We start from the raw sequence: 22,504 nt of genomic DNA, 5'->3' as shown, positions 1-22,504 counted from the left end.
GTGTTTGAAGGTGACGGATGGAGAATTTTTTCTGGAGACTTTCAGATACCGGTTAACCCTAGGCATTTAAAGGCAGCAGATACAGGATTGTTTCCCAAGACTATCTGATCAGTTTACTGAACTAACAATTTTTTAAGCAATTCAATCCATCTTTATCGTACACCAATACAAAGACCTTATTTGAATATTTGTTCCTTCACCAACCGTTATGTTTATCTCCGAAGGTTGGAAACTTGTAAAAATATCGAAAGTACCGATTTCCAAAAAAAAATCGACCAAAATTTGCTCGTGTTTGACTGCCGTTCAATTAATGTAAGCTTCTATTCAGGAGACTGTATATTAGGGTGCCAATAGCATGTATGGAAAAAAGTAACCATTGAATTTTATAACCCGACACCTCGAAAAAAGTCTGTATCCAAAATTTCAGCTCAATCAGGCATGATTAAGGTGTAGCGCTTAGCGGTCAAATGGTGAAAATTTTCAACCGTGAAAAGAACACCACGGAATCTTATGTCTTAGATTGTTATAAAATGTCTAGATCTAATGTCACCTCGAAAAATAAAAATGGTATTCGTAGATAGCCTTTAAGGAACTAGTAAAATTTTGGAGTTTGGGAAGTCAGCTTTTAATTTCGTTTTGATGCAAAATGTCTTGGAAAAGTACGAAACGCAGGTCTTGTATCATACCAGTCGTCTCGTGATTATTTCAAGGGTTTTTTTCTCTAAAACTTTTAAATTTTCAAAATAAAATCAATTTTTCAAAATCACCAGATTTTGGACATTTTTTGAATATCTACAAGATATAAAAATTAAAAGCTGCATTCCCGAACTCAAGACGCATCTCAACTAAAAAAATCCATGTCCCAGAAAGGCATTTTTTCGAGATGAGATTACACCAGATCTCGATGTTTCATGACATTATAAGACTTTTTTTTCGATAGAGCTCAAATTTTGTTTAGGGATTTTTTCGATGCGCTATATCTGTATATCAAAACAAATATATTGGGGGGACATTTTTTAGTAGTTGTGACGTGCATTGTGCTGCTCATAAAAGAATAAGAGTCCCATATGGATTTTTGTCGAAAATGAGTTATCTATTGGATTGTATTGTGTATCACCACTGAATCATAATGCACAAATAAGATTACCAGGTTCGTTCAGAAACTATCGAAAAAAATACCAAAACATGGTTGTCCCATCCATAAGGCTCAACAAAAATGTAAATTTTGAACAGCGTTTTTCTCGGCTTGCAGTTTTTCAATATGGGACTCTCATGCTTTTATGGGCAGTGTAGATTGTTGAATACGGTGCATATCATTACATTCGAATGACCAGTTCAAGTGCCATCACTACATTCGGTTATGTCCCAGATATTATCCATTGATCTTTTTGCACTTGCGACTAAAACAAAGCTCTTTCCAAAACCTATTTCCGTTTAAAGGTTTGGTAAAATAGTTATCGAACAAGATTCGTCATCAAAGACTCCGACTTTCCGTTTAAAATCATACACATTCAGTTCGGTCGTACCATACCTGATCTTCTTCGAATCAAAAATAAACCGCAAAGTATCCTAATTCTTTCGCAAAAACTGACGAAAAAAGGTTCAGTCGTAGCAGATAGATCGAAAGTTCTCACAGATAAACTCAGAATTATGATAATCTGTCTAAACCAAACAAATTATCTTACTGGCGACAAGCCTTTTACGAACGACTACCACGTTTACATTTCCTCTAAGAAAGTTGAGATCAACGGTGTAGTCACCGATTCGAGTTTGTCGTGCGTGGATATACTGAAACACGGCATTAGTTATTTCAAGAACCCTTGCTCCGGTGAGCAAAGATTTTGAATGGCAATCACACTGGACGGGACAAAATGGTGTGTCCTTCCATCTCGTGCTAGATAACCTTTGGCTAGAGAGTCCACACAACCATGCCCCGCGTACAAACAACGTTCAAGAAATCTGAAGCATGCCTTTAAAAAACGCTTTTGTTACTTTTTTACAGAAATACTAAAAAGGGCTACGCTACTCACCATGGACAAATCATTATGCTCGCTTGGCTTAGAAGTGTGAAAAACTATAGGCAGATGAGATTACTTGTAACGATTTATCAGCTCCAATACCAAGCCGAAGCAAACAGCTCTTGGTTTTTGGAATTTTAGATAAAATAAAGAGTTTCAACGCTTCCAGGAACGTCAAAAGCCTCATGTGTCATTCCAACCAGAGATTAAACTTAGTGCAGGATACGTTGATCACTGGTGATATTGTGGAACTTTTCCCGGCATCGAGAAGACTTCAATTTCCGCAGCATGGCATGGCGTTAACTTCTAGATGACAATTGATCTAGCTTACTCCACGATTTTTGCTACAGCTTTAACCCATTCATGCCCATGTTGTTTGTGGACAACAACGTTTTTAAACAGCTATAACTTTTGATTGAGGCAATATTTGCTCACAAAAACAAGTAAGGCTAATAAATGTGACTATTGGCTTTCATTTGAGTATTAACAGTTACAAGGATCAGCTCTAGAACTGAAGTTATTGCAATTAGTCTAATTGAACTCCGATGGAGCAGTGCTGCCAGAGACCGTTTACGTTGACGACGGAAAATGAATTTTTCATATAACTTCGTTATGTTGCAATATTAGTGAAAACTGATAAAACTTATAAATTTAGACTATTTTTGGCTACATTTTCCACGCAGTTGGACTATTGTAAATATTCTAGGAAAATTGTAGTGAGCATTGGAAGGTAAAAATTGAGCTGCTTCTAGCACTGCAAGGAAAGCACCTACCTTTATGAAAAAAGGTTTTTCGAGTTTCTTGAACTCACCGTTTTAAAGGAATTATTATTATTATTATTTATTTATTGGGCTTTAACCGCACAGGGTCATTCGCCACGTTTTAATGGAAAATTTTGTTTTGAAACCCTACATGCACTAGAAAAAAGTTGGGCATGAAAGGGTTAAGGAGGAAGACTGCTTTACTGCCCATGACCACTTATTGTCAATTCCACTTGTGTTTCTATAAAACTGAATAAACTAACGATAAAGTAGTTTGCAATAATTTTGGATATTTTTTAATTTGAAGTCTTTGCAGTGGAAATTTTTGTGTTGTGCTACTCAAACACGTTCGTTGTTTATTTACTTTTCATTTAAGGTCAACACAAAATATTGTGAATAGATCTGAATGGGACCGACAGGACCGTAGCGCAAACTTTTAGCGCCTTTGGTGGAGTCCCAGTTGTGTGCTGCTTTGGTGTTTACATTGGCTTTCGTACAATAATTTAGTGTGTATAGTGGAAATTGCACTCCTATCGTGACTTATTTCATGATTAATCCTCACTTATTTTATAAAGAAGATCACGATTTCAGCGCCCTCCAAAGTTTGCGCACTTGGCGGGCGCCAACCCGGCCACCAGAACGCTACGGGCCCGCTATTTCCCTAGTAACAATTTAGGTTTTATGTTAGTTTTATAGTCACTCATAAACCTTAGATTGCACTTGTAGCGTGATATAAAAACAACAATTGTTACTTGGGTTGTTATGGGGTTAACAGAGACTATGCTTTTCAGCTCATATTAATCGAAAGTCAACCGCATTGGTCTATTGTACAATTAATGATTCTTACTGGACAGATAGCGTATCGGATATTGTTAAAATAAGTGTTATTAATTTATACGAATAGCTGGATAGCTGAACCCATTTGAAATGACAGATGAATGCAGCATTTTGTTCTGTTCCCAACCGAACAATTCAACTAAAGACAACTTCCTTTTGGGAAAAAGAGGTCGCAACAGAGTAAAACTATTTACCACTACCCAAATTAACATGTATCAAAATTAATTCGTGGAAAAATGTGTTTCACTGTAACCCTGCGGGCCCCGATATTGTGGTATTTCCATTAGAAAAACTGAAATAACTGGTTTAATGCAATATTTCAGAAGGTCGTAATATATTGCAGCATTTGTATTTAGGGTGACCAGACGTCATGGTTTCGCAGGACATACCCTGGCTTTTAACGTCAGTCAGGTCCTGGGTTTTCTCCTCTATGCCAAAAACCTTTTAAAACATATTTAAAATTTGAAAATAGAAAAAAATGTAAGAAACAATCGAACTGGTTCTGGTCGTGGACTAATCTCGGAGGGCTGTCGATTTCGATAAAACGTCAATTACGAGAACTTTTTCACGGTTTAAATCGCCTTTGAATTCGGGACCCGAGGGATTTCCTTCACTACTTCTGAAAAGTTAGTGACGTAGTTTATTTCCATCTAAGGACATCTCTCACCAGTGGCATTTCACCATTTTGCTGGAAATCTGCGAACATGTTTCCAGTCCAAAAATGGAAAATAAAGAAGCCATCAATAACAATAATTTTGTGCTCGAAGTTGTTCGAGCTGTTCATCATCGAACCTCTTCGAGTTTACTCCCAGCATTGCCTAAGTGATGATCAATATGGCCTTATGTCTGGACGTCCGACAGCGACTAACTTTATGTGCCTAACATCCTATGATATCGCACATAACAAAGACCATGGAACGTCACAGTAAAGCTGATGTCATTTACCCAACCTATCCACTACTTTTGATTAAGTGAATCACGTTATAATAATAATGCCGAAATGCAGAAATTTGGAATCAACGACAATTGCTAGGCGCCAGCATTTACTTCCACGTCAAGTATACCCCAAGTAAGGCACCTTGCACCGTTCATGTTTGTGCTGTACTTCAATGATGTATAGCTAATGCCTAAGACTTCATCACTGTCCTATGCAGATATTCTCAAGATGTTTCGCCTGATTCGCTTAGTTGAAGATTGAATTTTTTTTCAAAATCAGCTTCCAGGTTTGGTTGGTTAGTGTAGAAAGAACTCACGAAAGAAATACACGGTTTCTTCTAAGAGACTGTTTTTCAAAAGGTGGCACCCTTTTGTTCGAGAGGTCGTATGGATGTGCTTCGATTTTAATGAAAATTTCAGCGTTTGTTTTGTGCATATGTGGGATGAACTACTACCAAATATTAGAATCCTACTTTGAGAGAAGTGGAGTACAACGAGCATTGAAAATGGGTCCGAAGAAATAGGTAGAAATTATAAAATCTCTCTAACTTTGGTTTAACTTAATAAAATCGCAAAAAAATCAAAATTGTCATTTTTTCAAGATAAATATGAATGCTTTTCAATGTATTGATTATAAATCAAAAAGCTATATACTATTTTCAACCCCTTTCAAAGCCCTTTCAGAAAAACTATACAGAATTTCATGAAGGTAAACCAGAGTTAGAAAGATTTTTTTTCTATTTCTTCGGACCAATTTTCAATGCCCGTTTTACCCCACTTCTCCTCAAAGTAGGATCTTAATACTTGGCCGAAGTCAATCTCACATATGCACAAATTTTCATCAAAATCGGAACACATCAATACGACTAGTGACAAAATTTTGAAAAACTGGTTCATAATAAACTGCAGAAATTGAACGCGATATTTTTCTGTTGAAAATCTGGAAAAAATTCTGCCAAGGATGTTCGAGTGGAAGGTACAATCGAGTTTGCATCAGCGAAGAGCGCGATTATCTTACGACTTTCATTCGTCAGGTATTGTCACCCTATTTGTAGTAAGAATCTATAGTATATTCTACTTCACTTCGGTTATGCCTATGACATTACCCACCAATTTTTTTATCTTTTAAGTTTAGATTTGGGTATTTTCAATTCCTTTGACCGATGGCTTTGATTTGAGGTTTGCGAAGCAAAACAACAGAATCGATGAAATTTAAGTTTTCGCCAACCAACATTGTGAAGCAGGATTCTGCCATTCAACAAACAAGCACCCAAATGAGTTTTCTATCGTGAGACTAAATAGTTTCCTTCATGACACATCTTTTCTATTGATCGCGGTACTATCTATTCCTTACAGTCACTTTTCCAAAAAAAAAACTAGTTCACATCATTCTGTTTTTCAGGTTTCAGAAGCCACTAAAAGATGCGAAATTTCGTAAGGAATTAATAATTATAATGTATCGATTTTGTTGGCTATTTTCGACAAATTTGAGACTAAGAGAAACGAAAGCAACGAAATTGAAAGACGGATAGGTATTCTAAAGTGAATCAGTTATAAACTTAGAACGGAAAACTAGGACTAGGCAGGCTCATATGGACATGATCGAAAGGAAATGTGAAGAATTCTTTGCCTTCTGCTAAGTAGGAGTAGGGCGTTGTACCCAAGTCTACCGCATGGTCTATGGTAGAACATAACTCATCATCATGTTTTACCATTATGGAAATGTGAAATTCGATTAAATTATGTCAGCTAGAAGTCAGCTGATACTAACAGAAAGTAGTTATGGAGGTGGGTTTTGAGTTCCGCTCATCAGAACCCTACATTACACGGAAAAAAATTGTTCCCAAAATCGTGAATAAAGTGCCATGAATTCTTAAACAATCACGTTTCAACGTTACGAAAACAGGAACATGAACAAAAATCATTTGTTTTATAATTAATGTTATGTTCAATTACCCTTCAGCAAACAGCATAGTGCTTTTATTATTGGAAATATTTTTTTTTGTAAATTTCAGTCACTGTTTCCGCCAAATCGATTTTCTGTACGTGAACTAACTCATAACTTAATGAACATTATTTTAAAAAACCAAAGGTTGACTCTTAATGTTATTCATATATTGAGGAACATTAGTTCACAAAATCAAAACATTTCGGATATTTTCTCGTGAACTATTTCACGAAACTCGGAATTTTATTCATGAATCCATTCAATCCTCGTGAACCAATTCGTGATTCCTAATATATTAGTCACGAAATAGTGAAATAATTCACAAAATCATGAAATATTATTTCTGAATTCGTAACCTAGTTCATTATTACTAATACAATAGTCATGACCACGCTTGCCCGTGAAATAAAGCACAAAATTATGAAAGAATGTTAATGTATACGTGAACTAGTTTATGAATCCTAGTATAATAGCCACGATTTACCGTTCTGTCTCGTGAAATAGTTCACAAAATCATCAAAGGGATCATCCATAAATGACGTAGCATTATATGGGGGAGGAGGGAGTTTTGTGTTTTGTGATGATGTGTGACGACAGGGGGTAAGGGGTCATGTCATGCTACGTAGCTTTTTTTAAAGGGGAATAGAATAGATTTTTTTAAAAATTTGCGGGGACAAGGGGGCGCAGAGTTTCGTCATTTATGGATCATCCCAAATATTGTTCATGTATTCGGGAACTGGTTCGTGGTTCCATGCTCGTGAAATAGTTCATAAAATCATGAAATATTTTCCATGTATTGGTGAACTGGTTCATGATACCTAGTATGATAGTCCTTGATCGTGAAATAGCTCACAAAATCATGAAATATTATTCATGTATTCGTGGACTAGTTCATGATTCCTAGCACATGATTTGCAATCTATTTTGTGTGCTTGTAATATTTCGAATATATTTCTAATTATTTTCAATTTAATGCAACATGGTAATGAAATTTTCACGTGAATTATTTCGCGAAATTTGGAGTATTAATCACGGAATCTTTTTTGTTTTTTTTTTGTTTTGTGTACTTCTTCATGAGATGCCAAGCTGCTAGTGACCAGTAATAGGAAGATATGAGAAAACTATTAGAACCTCGAACATCGTTATTCATTTGAAACTGCCGATATCATGAACATGTGCCATATTATTTCACGTGTCAAATTCTAAAGCAAGCTCTACAATAAAATATTACGATAACGTGAATATAAATTCGAAAATCGTGACTACGATCTTGAAATCATGAACACGAACCACACGTGACAAAAATGTTAAAACCCGTGACTAGGAACCTGAAATCATGAATATGACTCACTCTACACATGACTAAAATATGACGATAACGTGAATAGAAATTACGAAATGCGCGATTAAAATCCTGGAATCATTATCCCGCCAATCTGACAGAAAAACCTGATAGTAAACTTATGAATACAATAGCAAGGTAACGTGTTGAGCAATCAGAAAAATCGCGAATTAGCTGCTGAAATCATGAATATCATGTAACTGGCGGCTATGTATTCTCAAATTATGAACAAGAATCATAACAAAAACATGACCAGGGAACAACAACAGTAACCCAACCAAACATTCGAGTGTAACGCCATGTATATAGTCGAGGCGAACTAGTTTTTTGGAAACACAAATAGATTCATGAATATGAGATTTATTACTCACAATTTCTAGAAATTGGTCACTATTTTCGTGAAATCGTGATCTTTTGTTCAGGCTTATGCTAGCGCCGAATTGACGCTAGCTCCAAAAACAAAAAACTATTTGTGTTTCTGAATAAACCCCAAGTCCTGCGTCCAGGGCCGCAGAGAGAAAATACGGGCCCGGGGGGTCCAACGTACGGGCCCCCACCACTATGTATTGCCTGAGTACAAAAAAGTTAATGTTTGAAATCCATTGGAGTTCACTGATATTATGTATAGTACACTGAAATTTTATATTTATGTACCAGGTTTTAGCTCTAGTTGTTTGAAGTGCCAATGAAGGAAAAAAAGAACGTAGAGTTTTTTATACTTTGGGAGTTTTTTAATACCTCTTCGAGAGTATTGGCGACTTTGAAAAGCACCATTTTTGTCAATAGTATTTATAAAAGTAAGAAAATGGAAAGATTAAAAATGTAGCAATTAAAAAAAATTAAAAATATCTAAGCGGAGATGAACAGCAAAAGATAAAAACAATAGGAAAATAAATATTAAAAGAATGTACAAATTTGCTAAAAACAACAAAATCAACCAAATAAACAAATAAATGTCAATTGTCAAAAAATGTTAAATCGAGAAAAACCAAAATAAAACCTATAAAAAATTGATAAAAGAAAACAGGAAACTAGAAAAACATATTGCGAAGATTAAAGAAGTCGAACATTGAACAAATGGTGAAAATAATGAAAAATCGATAGGAAAGTTGGAAAAATTTTAAGAATCAATGTCAATGAAAAAAAACTACTGAAAAGAATACAAACATTAATATAAAAAATGCATAAAACTGAATAACTCGATAAATCAAGAATAATAAAATTTATTTACCATTAAAACAAGTAATATTTAAAACAATAGAAAAAGTAAATAAAACTATAAGAATGCATAAAATTAAAGGAGCATATATAAAAGACAAGAATAAAATAATCATAGAGAAATTTAAAAAAATGGACTATCCGTAAAATTTTTAAAAACTGGAAAATTGGAATGATGAAAAGACGAAAAAGTAAAGAAAATTGGAAGTATTAAACAAAAACGGAGCAAACAGACAAAATGGAAAACAAAAAATAGTAGAAAAAGCCGACATGGTATACTATACAATCAAAAAAATGAAAAATTAACACGAAGAAAATGAATAAATTGGATTAAATTATTTAAAGAACATAAAAAAACACTAGAATTTAAATTTGAAATTCAAACAACGAACTAAATGTAAAGTGAAGAACAAGTGCGTATAGTGGCAAAAAAGATAAATCAAATGTTTTTTAGGAAAATAAAAAAAATTCAATGTAAACGTATAGGAAAATGGTCAACAAAAAAGTACTTTCAAAATAGGTTAAATGGAAACAATGAAGAAATAACAATAACGAATTAAATATGAAGATATTTAAGGTATAAACAATAAATAAAATTATATTAAATGGACAATGGGAAAAAAAATAAAACTACGAAAAACGAAAAGCTAAAAACTAGAAATAAGGAAGAAAATAGGAGAAAGGTAAAAAATGAAATGTGAAAAATATAAAAAAAGGAAATAGAAAAAGGCTATGATAAAAATAAATGTAGTAAACAAACAAATTATAAAAATTAGATGGAATGACAAAATAAACAAATAAAAAAGCATGGTATTAAAATATGAAACAATAAGAAAAATAAAATAAAGAGAGAAGAATTTTCTCGAAAAATTGCGAATAAAATGAAATAACAAAGAGGGAACTATAAATTAAAGTAAGTGATAATGATAGCAATAGAAAAAAAAAGCAAAAGTAAGGAACGTGAAAAGATGGATAAGATAAAAGTATAAGAAAGGCAGAATCTTACAATTGTAGAAATACAAATATAATCCACGACTTGAAAAAATAGATCAATGAAATTTTAACAAAATAAAAAAAATCCATGTAGGAATTAAAAATGGAAAAAAATGAGAAACATGGATCAAATTTCAAATAAGGGTTGTGGTTGGATTTTACGCTATGCTGCTTTTAAAAACATTCATAATCCTATAAAAACAGGAAAAATCTTTCATTTGTGTTGGTGTGCACACTTTAAAATATATTACAAGAATGTTGTAACTGATTTCTAGTAAATAGATCAAAAATAAAAATAAGATCGGTACGTTCAGGAAGCGACGTTCAAAATCTCACGCTCACTCCTCAGTAAACAAACACAGGGTGTGAAATCACACTCCAGTTTCTTTCGAGAATCTTTGTAAGGAACATTGATCCATTGAAGAGACGGTCCTTAACAATTACAGCCTGCAACCCGAGGATGATGTTTAAGAGGACTGGGTGCTGGACGATTCCTGGTATAGAGAAAAAGGCATCCTGGCGAATTCGGATTTACCTGAACGAAGACACGGAGTTCGCCCCCAAAAACCGGTGTGGAAACCCTAAGCAGGGTTTTTTCTTTCAATAATTACTGTCGATTCTAATCCAGCGCTTTCGAAGATTGGAATTGAATAGATCAAAAATATCGATTTCATGTTGGCGAAATTTGAAGACAACTTCATGACTTCTAATCAAACCATTTAATTGTTTAACTCTTACAAGTCTGATCATATTTTTGTTTCGATTATAGACATTTTAACCTTAAGGTCATTCGCTTCTTCATTCAGGTTATGAATCTTTCTATAAAAAATCTCTATTCCTGTGTACGGGGTTGGGATTCGAACCTAGGTGAGCTGCGTACATGACATTCAATGTACAAATTTCGCTATGCCCGCTCGAGACTGATCTCGTTTCGATGCGAGAATTAGGTTGGGATAAACATAGTTGATACCAAATATGCAGTAGTTTAGAACTTTCGCTATTCTAGTTACCTCATGCACAAGATATTGAAGTTTTAATTGCATTCTCAAATAAATTTTGGTCGGAAAAGTATTTGTCAAAATTTTAGTTTCTGGTAAAAATCCGGGCCCCCTTCAGAACTCCGGGCCCGGGAGGAAACACCCCGGTCCCCCCCCCCCCCCTCTCGGCGGCCCTGCCTGCGTCCCACAAGAGAAGCTGTTATGATTAAGCTGATGAAAATTATTGGAACCGAAACTGCAATATGGATTATGCTATATTTTTCTTGCGGGACGCAGGACTCGGAAACACAAACAATCGGTTTTGGAGCTAGCGTCAGTCCGACACTAGCCTAATCCTGTCACTAAGTTAGTGTCAGATTCTGATGAGAGGAGCTTGAAACACATCTCTATAATTAATTTAGCCAAGTTTTGTGCCCTTTACGTACAAATATGGTTTTAAACAATATTCTTCTTAGTGGAGAAAACATAGTTTATTTCTCAATTAGGGAAAAAGGCTGCTATCAGATTGAATATAAAAATAATATGACCTTTTGCTTTGAATGAGCATGCATCCAACCAACCTGACATTGTAGAAGGACAGCAAAATACCTGATTATCTCAGTATGTTGCAACTGTCGGATTTTATCTCCCCCGAAGATACAACCACCATACTTGATACGTAATTTTTGGTGTTGTAAGTTTGGGCAGGCTGCTGCTGGTGAGAATCTCCAACAATTTTCGTGGTTGGTTTTCACGTGCATGTACGCTATCGTAATCATCCATGACACAGCCACGAAGCAAACACCCGCACAGAAAGGATTTGTCTGTTTTGCCCCTTCGCCATGCTTATGCGCGAATACTTCCATCATCTTTATAGGCTACCGTTTTCAGGGTAGTTAAAGCGAAAGGATTTTCTTGTATTTTCGACATGCCACAGACTTGACGTTAAAATATGGATGTGAGGCTAAGTAGAAAATACGTGAAAATATGGGCCATGTAGGCACCATGTTCATTTTCTGTATGCATGAAGTCAGAGCAACATGCGGTTCCAGGAATCATAGCGTTTACAAGTGAGATTCAGCACAATCTCGAGTCTTATTAAGCTTGTTCTGCCACCGAATGATAATTCTGGGAGTGCTTGTAATAGCTTATTCTGTTAGTCTGGAGGATTCTGAAGCTATGTGAAGCAGTGCTGTCATTGCGTGCTTCCTGTGGGATAGATATATTTAAATTTTATTCAAGCTTGGTGCACATCGGCTAGATTCCCCACACTTCCTACTCATCAAAATCTAACATCGCATCGAAAACCCTTTTCAACTATCCAAAAATATGTTCTATTCTTTTTTGGGAAACGCGAAAATACGTTCCCGCCTGAGTGCGACTATGCATTACTTACTGAACGATGATTCTTCGTAGCCAAGAAACGCGGTCGATTGCGAGACAATTATGCTAATTAACAGGATTTCCGCCACCTTGCTCAATTAATCACGATCGCGATCTGGATGAGGCCACTTTCACAATCTAAACGAATACCATCCCCTTCCCTCCCCCATTGCAATCTCTTCCATTTATATGACAAGGGTACGAAAATCCCGTCAAGATATTCGTGCTCTCTTTCTCTCTCGAAGCATCCTTTCAAAGTGATGAATATGTGCGTTTGTCGTCAGCATCGAGGCGCTTTCGAAGGAAAATTATTGCTCAGCCCCCTGAAGGCCTTCTTAATTGGAAATCATTTGCGTAAATTGGTTGCAATCATCAGCCCGCACATAGACACAGACTTTGATGACCGCAATCGGAGCTCAATTTATTAGAGGCGATTAAAGCGATCAAAACGTCACAATGTCTCTACTGTGAGGTTCTTCCGATTGGATTTGGGGTTTTTAACCCGCTCATGTCCATGTTGTTTATAAACAATGAAGTTTTCAAACAGCTATAAATTTTGATTTAGGCAAGATTGGTCTACAAAGATAATTACAACAAAAAGGACTACAACCTTTCATTTGAGCACTAACAGTTGTAAGTGTTATTCGTAGAGCTGACGTAGATACCTAATTTCAAATGCAATTCATAGCTTATTAGTTGCTTTATTTGTGGCACTTATGTGAAACGTGCGATCTTAACTGAAAATATTTGTAATTGCTATAATTTATAGATTCTTCGCCCAAATATTTCACTTCATTTTTGATCAATGAGGATTAATCCCTCCCCCATTCAATGTTTGAACCACTTGTTTCCTCGCAAAACTTCCAGCAGCGTTGTTGCCTTAACTAATCTTCCATTTGTAGCCACAATAAAGTTTTCTTACAGATTATTTCGCTTTATTATCGTTCCAGCAAAATGGATCCATCCTTGACGAGGAGCTCCCTCAGCAGAAGCACCGATGCACGAAGCAAATCAACCTTCGCCATCCTTCTGCTACTGTTGCTAACGGTCGCCTGTGTGCAGTTCACCGACAGCCAGGCCCTTAAACGATGCCCGTCGGATTGTGAATGTAGCCTTGATCAGAGAGGGCTTTACCAGACGAGCTGCTCCAAAGGTGAGTTTATTTAGTAAATAGGATTTATCTATCATTATAAGCCTTTGTCATTTGCCTTGACAACTTGACAACGGAAGTCTAGCCGACTCAACTGGGGGTTGGGTTTGTCGGTTTTACGTATAGGTATGCCGGGTGCTTTGTTGTACTCTGACCTTTTGTGTTATTTTGAGGAAATCTCTTACGGTGCCTTTGTCCTTTTCAGAAATGTGGAGGTTGTTAGATAGAAGGTTAAATCAATTGCTTTGTACTCAGGTAGTATTGAATTTGAGCTGCACATTTTGATTCATATTACTTCTATCGAATGCCCACATATGTACGATCTGCTAGTCACCACTCATTTTTCGTTTTAGTTCTCTGGAATTTCAATCAATATTCCCATGCAGCAGACATGTGTCTTGCTACCCTCTGACAACCGCAAGGAGATTCCTTTCGTTTAGAAAGACTATGTGGATGGAAAACCCATCGACTCAGAGTTCGGTTGATTCCGCCAACACGACGTGTGTCTTTGGAGAAACCCTAACCTAATTTGCAATGAATAAATAGAGATTCAAGGAAAACATCCATAATCATAGGTCAAACCCGCCGAAAAGTCAAAGTTCGCAAAAAGTTAGTACTTTCAACTGTAATCAAAGCCATCTGCGAATTTCTGCGATTAAGGAAGTTGCTTAAGGTATAATTTGACCTAAAAATATTCGAAAATTGACAATTTGTTGTTTCAAGAGCTACAGATTCATTGTCTTCATCAAACATGTGTATTTTATCACTCTTAACAACTTTGTAGAAGACCCTTTTAATATAAAAAATAATCGTAAAATGTTATATTAGAAAAACTGTTCTAAGGGGTCTATCTCAAGCAACCCTACATATCTCACTACCGTTGCTATGTAGAGTTTTAATATCTTCAGTAAAGTTATTCAAAACAATATTTTCTAGAACTTGACTGAAGACTGCGAGCTTCTAGCTAAATTATTTGGGGAAATAAATTTTCTATCTCACTTTTAGAAGGATTAATCACTCAACTTATGATATGAAAGGATGCGTCTAGTTTGTTGATAACTCATCTTAGAGTGACTGGATTGCACTTAAATAGGTATCATCATCTTTGCTTCGTTTCTAAGAAGCAGTACAGTTAAAACTTTTGCATGGAAAATTTAAAAAAGCTCGCGTTTGAGTGAAGCAAAAAGTCGAATACACCGTACCCTTATGCATCCTATCATTTAAGCTACTGCATTGAATGGAGATAGCAAACACTGCTCTAACTAATGTGGTCAAATGAGTGAGATGAATAGAGGAGCTAAGATGAATTAGGGCGCAGTAACCCTACACTCCAAAAAAATCTGAATTTTATCGTTGACGTAATTGAAAGCATGACACAATTCAACAAACCGTAATTTACGAAATTACGGAACATTACCGTGTTCCATTCAGTTTTACATGAAACATATACTTTACATGCGCAATGACATAAAATTACACATCCTACCATTCAGAACAAACGCTGTATGTGGAGTAAAACTACATGATTTACGAAATTAAACGTCATGTAAAATTAAAATCAAACGTAAAACTAAGCCATTTTTGATGCTCGTATATGTCAGGGTCAGGAGACGTAAATTTACACTATTTTTTCTAGGTGTGTACGACTTCCGTAATCCTATCCTCCATTGTAACATTCCGTAAGTATTCCATATCACGAACACTCGATTTTGTACGAAAAGTCCGTATTTGGCCGAAGGTGCATAAAAAGAACAGTACCTAGCTTTAGAATTAGTATATCATTTATTTTAACCTAGCCGTAGCGAGGCACAGAAGAAAATGTATGCGAGGGTTACCAGAATCCTCTCTGCGGTAGATTTGGTCTTGCATAATATAGAGAGGACAGAGAATTAATTTATTCGGACCGAAGTCCGTGATGTTATCGTCAGGAACTGACGACTGTTTTTGGAAAACTCCCAAGTGAGTAATCCATGTAAAAGTATACCCACGGACGACATGGAAAAGTTTTTATTATGCTGGTTTGAGGAGATTTGCTGGCCAATCTCCCAGATTTTTACCTGCTAAACCCTCCAGCTCGTAGGAAGATGCACCCTTTTTGGGGAAAATTTTTACCGGTAAGTAATGTGGTCCAAGTTTAGCATTGTAAGACTCGAGTGCATTCAATAACTTCATGTTTCGACGGTAAACCATTTGACTGTTTTCAAAAGGTTTGGCGAACTTTCGATGTCGCAAGTTTTATTGGTGTCGAATCGCCTCGCTTACCTTTGGCAAATTTTTGACCACAATCTCCCGGATTTTGTCTAACTCTTGGTGTCTTGTTTCTAGATCACCCTCACCGGAAATCCTACTGAAGTCATCGGCAGATGCCATTTTACACCCGTGTATAATGAAATGAGGACTAAAACCAGTGGAGAAATGAACGGTAGTATTTAAGATGCGCTCCACATCGGTGATGTGGACATCCCAGTTGCGCTGCTCGGTTCGAGCGAATTTCCGAATTGCAGTGTTTATCGAGTGATTTGTTCGCTCCACTGGGTTAACCTGCGAGTGATATCGGAAGTTCAACCAACGTTTGACGTTGTTTTCTTTTAAGAATTGACTGAACTCCTTCGAGGTGAAAGTGGAGGCATTGTCGCTCAGCAGAATTTCCGGGCTACCATGGCGATTGAACCACTGTTCGCGCAGTATCGCACAGAGTGACGTACTAGCGATTTTACGAACTGGGGTTAACATGACGTACTTGCTGAAGACATTTGCCACGTTTGCTTTTTGGAAGGGGACCAATGTAGTCCACAGAAACCATTCGCCATGGTGCATTAGTCGCACGCGACTGACCCATTTCGGGCTGGACTGGAACGAAAGGAGTTTTTATATCTTTACACGTCCCACATTCTCGAATGTGCTTTCGTATTTCCTATCCCATACGAGGCCAGTAATATCGCAACTGCACTTCGTGGATCGTTTTATCATATCCCGCGTGAAGCAAATTTTTGTGGGTACGTTGCATCAAATCTTGACGGAGCTCGGGCGCTGGGACGAGTTTCCAACTGAACCACGAGTCGCACGGAACAACTTTCGAGTTTACATACTTGAAAACAAACAGTACCAGTCTTAGGTGGACAAAGCTGAAACGGCTGCTACGGCCCGAGATAACGCATCAGGAACGACATTGTCCTTGCCTTTCCAGTGCTCAAAAGACATGTCGTAGAGTTGTAATTCTAAACTCCAACGACTCAAACGTGAACTGGTTTTTCATTTAGTCTTCAGTATTCATGTGTAAACCATCAGGGTAACAATTTAGCACTGGGTGGAAAAATACCTATTTTTAGCTATACACTCCGTAGAGTGTATTTGTTTACGCAAATTACGCTCACCACTGTTTTGTACCGTTCACATTTAGTTATAAATTTTTGTTCATTTTCGCGTTTGTGAACGGTTATTTTTGTGCAGATAGGTGTATAAAATGTTGTTAAACATTTGCGTATAAACATATAAACATAGGGCTTAGATAGGCCACCGCTCTCCTACTGCTGAAATAAGTGTACTGGCTATGCTGCGCATAGGTGTTGACAGCTATGTGGCGGTACGGTTTTTTGATGTTGGTGTTTGTTCTCGGTCGAGGTGGAAGGTGGCCATCGAGTTTGGAAGATAGTGACAGACCACGGTGAAGAAAGGACGTCCTCGATACGCAGTTTCGGGACAGTTGACCGCCACAGCAACAATTTTGTGAAGTGCGCGTATGTGACGGAAGGATACCCGTCAAAAGTGCCGGCCCGTGGTTTGGGCGCTCGTGATACTTGTGGTGCCAAGGGAAGCTAAGTGCAGAGGAGTTTTCGCTTTCCCGGCTAACCGTTAAGGATCCGACGCACTCGCCCCTCTCGCTGCAGAGGATAAATCGAACGAGCGTTGCTCTCCTTTGCAGCTAACAGTCAAGGAAAGGAAAGCAGGTAGGACGACAGCTCCACCTGGGAAGAACACTTTCCTTGAGGGGAGCAAGGGAATCCGGTGATTCGTCACCAACGTCGTCGTCCAACAAAAGAGCCAAGCTCACCTCCCTAGCTAATTGTTAAGGACCGCTGTCGGAGCAGCCAACGTAAATAGAGAGAACTCGGCAGTTGTTGTCCCGGCCGGTCGCAGAAAACCGCCCGCCTTTCCTTCGCAGCAGTGAGTCATCATCAGCAGCACCAGTGAAGTGGAAAGTTGGAGGACAATAAAAGTCGGTAAATTTAGTAATTTATTTGTTTGTTTACATTTGTTATTTGTTGTTACGAAAATCCGAAATTCCGGTAGAGGCACCTAGGCCGCCCTGAAACGAAGGGTCCGCTGGCAAACAAGAACCCGAGTAGTGGGCAAAACCCCTATTTACATTTACTTACACGTGTAATCGCTGACGAATCAGTGATCAGTCGAAAATGATAACCTTCCAGGTAACCTCGGAAGTGTTTAACCGCCATTATCACCACCAGACGTTCCTTCTCAGTTGCATGAAAGTTCCTTTGGGGAGTAGTCAGTTTGTGCGAAAAATAGGCAACTACTTTCTCACCCTCGATACTCCTGTACCAGAACAGCAGCGACGGCTACGTCACTAGCGTCTGTCTGAAGAATAAACTCAGGGTGGGGCAGAGGGTATGCATCCCGTACAGTACGCTCATTGAGAGGTCTAGCGTCTAAGCAGAGGCGAATTGAGTCGTCTCGTTTCGTGACAGTCACAATATTACCAATCTCCTCGGTAATTCCCACAGACCGCCATCGGTCAACTTCTTCCCAGACCTCAGACAGTTTCTTTGGGCTTATGTGATAAGGATATCGGCAAACGGGTGCCGCACCTTGGAATTCATCTTTGATGACAATCCTGTGCTCTGTGAATGAGGTTGGGCTTAAGTTTCCGGGCTCTACTGCCTGGATATACTTCTTTACTTCTTCTACGCGCGCTAACTGTTCCGAAGTGAGTATAGACTCACGCGGTACTTCATCTTCTTCATCGTCTTCCGATTCCTGACCTAAGTTCAGCAGAGCACAGTTTTGTACCGCAGGAGAAATCCCAAAGGCGCGCCAAAAGTCCATATCTAGAATGGAATTGACGGTCAGATACTCTACTATAAGAGTGCATAGGACCTTTGTCAAATTTTGAAAAGTATACGGGAGATACGCTTGTCCAATGATTGGTAAGGATTGACCGTTTACGGAACGTAGTTCGAATGGTCGTTCCAAACTTTCGGTATAGCTTTTTAGCTACTATCGTGGCGTTACTACCACTGTCGAGCAATGCTTTGAAGGATTTGCCAAACACTGCGACAATTGCAAATGGACGGTTTTCGAAAGGGTCATCAAGGACGATTGTTTTGACAGACAACGAATTATCATAGTCGTCATCACGAGCTGGCTGAAAACTGTCGTAAACCTTGTTATTCGTGTCCTTCGTCTCCACAACTGTAGCAGACGCTGAGCATGGGCGGACGATGCTTTTCCACCAAATAGACAGATTAGAGGTTTCTGCGGTGGTTCGACTTGTTTTTGGTTTTGATGGTTTCCCTCGAGATTCTTGCCGTCCTGATTGCTATTTCTTTTTCTAGCTGTCAGGAACTAAAAACGGCCGGTTGGGCATTCTTGTTTCAAAACGTTTTGGATCATGCGTTGCCTTTATACTGTCCACCTCGCTTTTGGTTTCGTTGATTCTGTTTTTGTTTGTTTTGTGGAGGATTATCAGAAGAAGCAGCAACTTCCCGAGAAGAACCGAAAACTTTCTAATAAATCGGCGTCTTGGAGGCGTCGATCGATTTATCAAGACTCATCAATTCTGAAAGCGTGTTTACTGGCCTGAGAATTCGCATTTGTGTATAGTCGGCTTTCAGATTCCGCTTGAGCACGTCGAGTTTTTCGCTCGGTGCCATTGGAACCATCATAGCACGAAATATTTTTTTTCATTTCCAGGAAATATTCCTGGAAAGTTTCGTTACGCATCTGCGGGCGCTGGAGAGCCTCCATCTTGAGCGTAGCATCAAGCTCAGGATGTACAAAATTTACCTTGAGCTCGCAAACAAGATGGTTCCAGTTAAAGTATCGGTTTTGCGCACGCATAGCTTGATACCAGTGAACAAATGAATCGCAGAATTGAAATGTTCATCTTCGCACATTTGTTCACACGCAGCGTAACTCGCTACGGTGTCCAAGAATTCATTTAGTCCCGTTCCTTCGTCAGTTCCAGCATACTTCCGAATCTTCCAATCAACAACGCGTTACGTATTTCGTGAGTAATTCCTTGGGGCTGCCATTGATCCGTTTCCCGCGTTGGTGGATATCGAAAAGTTCCGATAGGATGGTCCAGCCAGCTGTTCAGTCAATTCAGGAACGTAAGGCTGGTTCTGAGTTTGGTACGGGGCTAGGAATCTGGTGTTTTGTTTCGGTTTCGCAATTGGAAGTGATGGACATAGATTTTGTTGACCCAAGAATCCTCCCTTCAACACAAATTGATCGGGACTGATTGATACGTCCATCAAACGCAAATTTTACAGATCGGTCTGCAGATCCATCTCAGGAGCACTTTCCTTCTGATGTACTGGTGCCCGAAGTTCACTGACGGATTCACGAAGTGAGACAACTTCCTGAACCGTCTAGCCTAGTCTAGTCTAGGCTACACATACACAGCCAATGCATGTAGGGATCCTGGAAAATTGCAGATGTTCACCTACAATATTTCTTGTCAATATTAATGATTGTGGTACATATGCTATGTTACACAATTATTAAAGTGGCCAGGCCAACTGTGCAGCGTACAGAATGAAGATGATTCAAGAATATACGGCAATTAAATTATCCATTTAATGAAGAATTTATGCAACAAACCATTTTGAACCTTGAATAAGGAAGAAACGTGGACAACCGTATCGACTGTTTCAATTTGATAGGGATTTTATAAATCGTTGGGAGTGACTTGGCTAAGAGGGTTAATGTCACTCCTTTGGTTCCTGGGCAGAGGTATTTAGCCCTGTCCTGGCTAATGAGCCTAGGTTATAGCGCCTTTACTCGCTTGTGAGACAACTTCCTGAACCGTCTTTCTTAAAACTGACAAAATTGTTGTCAGTGAAGCAGTACTGCTCATTAGCGTTTCAGTAGCTTTTGAAAAAGCATCAGACCCCTGAGACGCTAGAGCTTTATTACCGTTGGATTGCTGTCGCAACTGTTGAATCTCGTCCCTCATCTCGCACAAGACACGCAACAGATCGTCTCCTACGAGCTGTTCGAAAAGAGATTCTTCATTATCGGAAGGATCCCTGTAGAAATGCAGGTACGTATGTACTCAACAAATCTCCCAAAATTTCTCCATCCTCCCCTTGTTGGTTGTCGGGAGGAAGTGCTGCCTGTTCGTCACTGAAATGACTGTCATAAATTGCATGAACTTCCTCCAACAATTCCGAAATTTCCTAATTGACCTCCCCTGCCACATAATTCCGGATAACATGAAGGACCCCCAATGAAGCAACCGTGTTCGGTACCTCCTTGTTTGGGCACCGATACTGGAGATCTTCCTTGATTGCTAGTAGTTTACCAAGGCAGATCTCCTTTGTTCCGCTACGTCACCGCGTAAAAGTGCGGACTAATTCGCTCCGAGTCGACCGCTCATGCGACAAAATTCTCCGAAGACGCCGCTGCCGCGGGGCACCCGCATCAAGAGAGATAACAATGCTTCGGGATATCAACTCAAAGTCCAGCTCATAGAAATGAAAATGAATTTCTTCAACGCGCTATATTGGAAAAAATCACCAAGACACAAAGCATGCAGGTAAATTTTCTGATATTTCGCCCACTAACGATTCCCTTAAAATTTCAGGAAAACGAATTGCACTAATAATGTCTAAAATCGAATCGAGAGAACAAGGCAATTGGCCACCACGACAAAATGTAAGACAACAACCTTCAAACAACTCGTCTGGCAGACCAATCACAAGCAATACAATTCAACGATTTGGACAAAAAGCAAAATATCAAAACAAAATATGAAAACTGTAAATAAATAAACAATACCGCGGAAAAATATTACGGAAGAAATTTCACCACTGTTCTAGAAAAATTTTCAATTTTAGTAGAACCACCCCACACACCGGAAGAAAAAAAATATTTTCCAAGATGTGGAAAATGTTTTTTTTCAGTGTATTTTGCGCTGTGCGCCAAATGTAAGTAGCAGTTTGCCCACTACTCTGGTTCTGATTGCCCGGCGACCCTTTTTGCCAGGGCGTCCTAGGTGCCCCTACCGGAATATCCCATTTTCGTAGGTAAAGAGAGGCGTAAACAAACAAAATAAATTAATAAATTTTACCGCGTTTATTTCCTCCGATTCTCCACTTCACTGCTGCTGCTGCTGCTTTTGACTCATTGCTGCGGGCGAAAGGCGGGGAGGTCTCGTCCGACCGGCCGGTACAACAACGGCCGAGCTCTCCTGGAATTAGCTGCTCCGGCAGCTGTCCTTAGCGATTAGCTAGGGAGGTGAGCAAGGCTCTTTTGTAGGAACCTCTCTAGCGACCGGGCGAATAATCGCCAGGACCACCCACTCTCCGTGAATGGCCCTGGTAGACAACGCAGAGACCTACCTACCTACGATGTCCAACCTGCTTCACTCTTCTTAACGATTAGCAGTGGAGGAGAGCAAGGCTCGTTCGACTGATCCTCCACTGCGAGAGCAGCTTGACGTCTTCTGGGTCCTTTATAATTAATCGGGGAAGCGAGTAGCTTCTTAACGGTTAGCTCCCCTAATCGGCCACCCGATACCAGAATAGAGTTCTCGAACCACGAGCCGGAACTTTTGCGGGAATTTGCTTCCGCACACACGCGTTATTTAGCGGGCTGGATTTTTCCAACAACGAATTGGTCATCACCGAAAACAAAACTGACCTGCACAGCAACGTGGTCCGAAACTAACTGGATCAACTACGATGGCCCCCGCTTG

The 22,504-nt window shown here is 38.7% G+C and overlaps 1 protein-coding gene across 1 annotated transcript in view; it reads left to right on the top strand.

The window, feature by feature from the left end:
* The window catches only part of LOC131685319 (leucine-rich repeat-containing protein 15), a 463,474-nt gene that overhangs the window by 401,787 nt on the left and 39,183 nt on the right, over positions 1–22,504 (top strand). Inside the window, exon 3 of the mRNA XM_058968963.1 lies at positions 13,364–13,566. Coding sequence (XP_058824946.1) covers positions 13,368–13,566 — 199 coding nt within the window. The 5' untranslated portion in view covers positions 13,364–13,367. The remainder of the gene's footprint in view (positions 1–13,363; positions 13,567–22,504) is intronic.

Source organism: Topomyia yanbarensis, chromosome 2, assembly GCF_030247195.1.
Source record: "Topomyia yanbarensis strain Yona2022 chromosome 2, ASM3024719v1, whole genome shotgun sequence".
Taxonomy (NCBI): Eukaryota; Metazoa; Arthropoda; class Insecta; order Diptera; family Culicidae; genus Topomyia; species Topomyia yanbarensis.
This window is presented reverse-complemented; position numbering and strand designations above follow the sequence as displayed.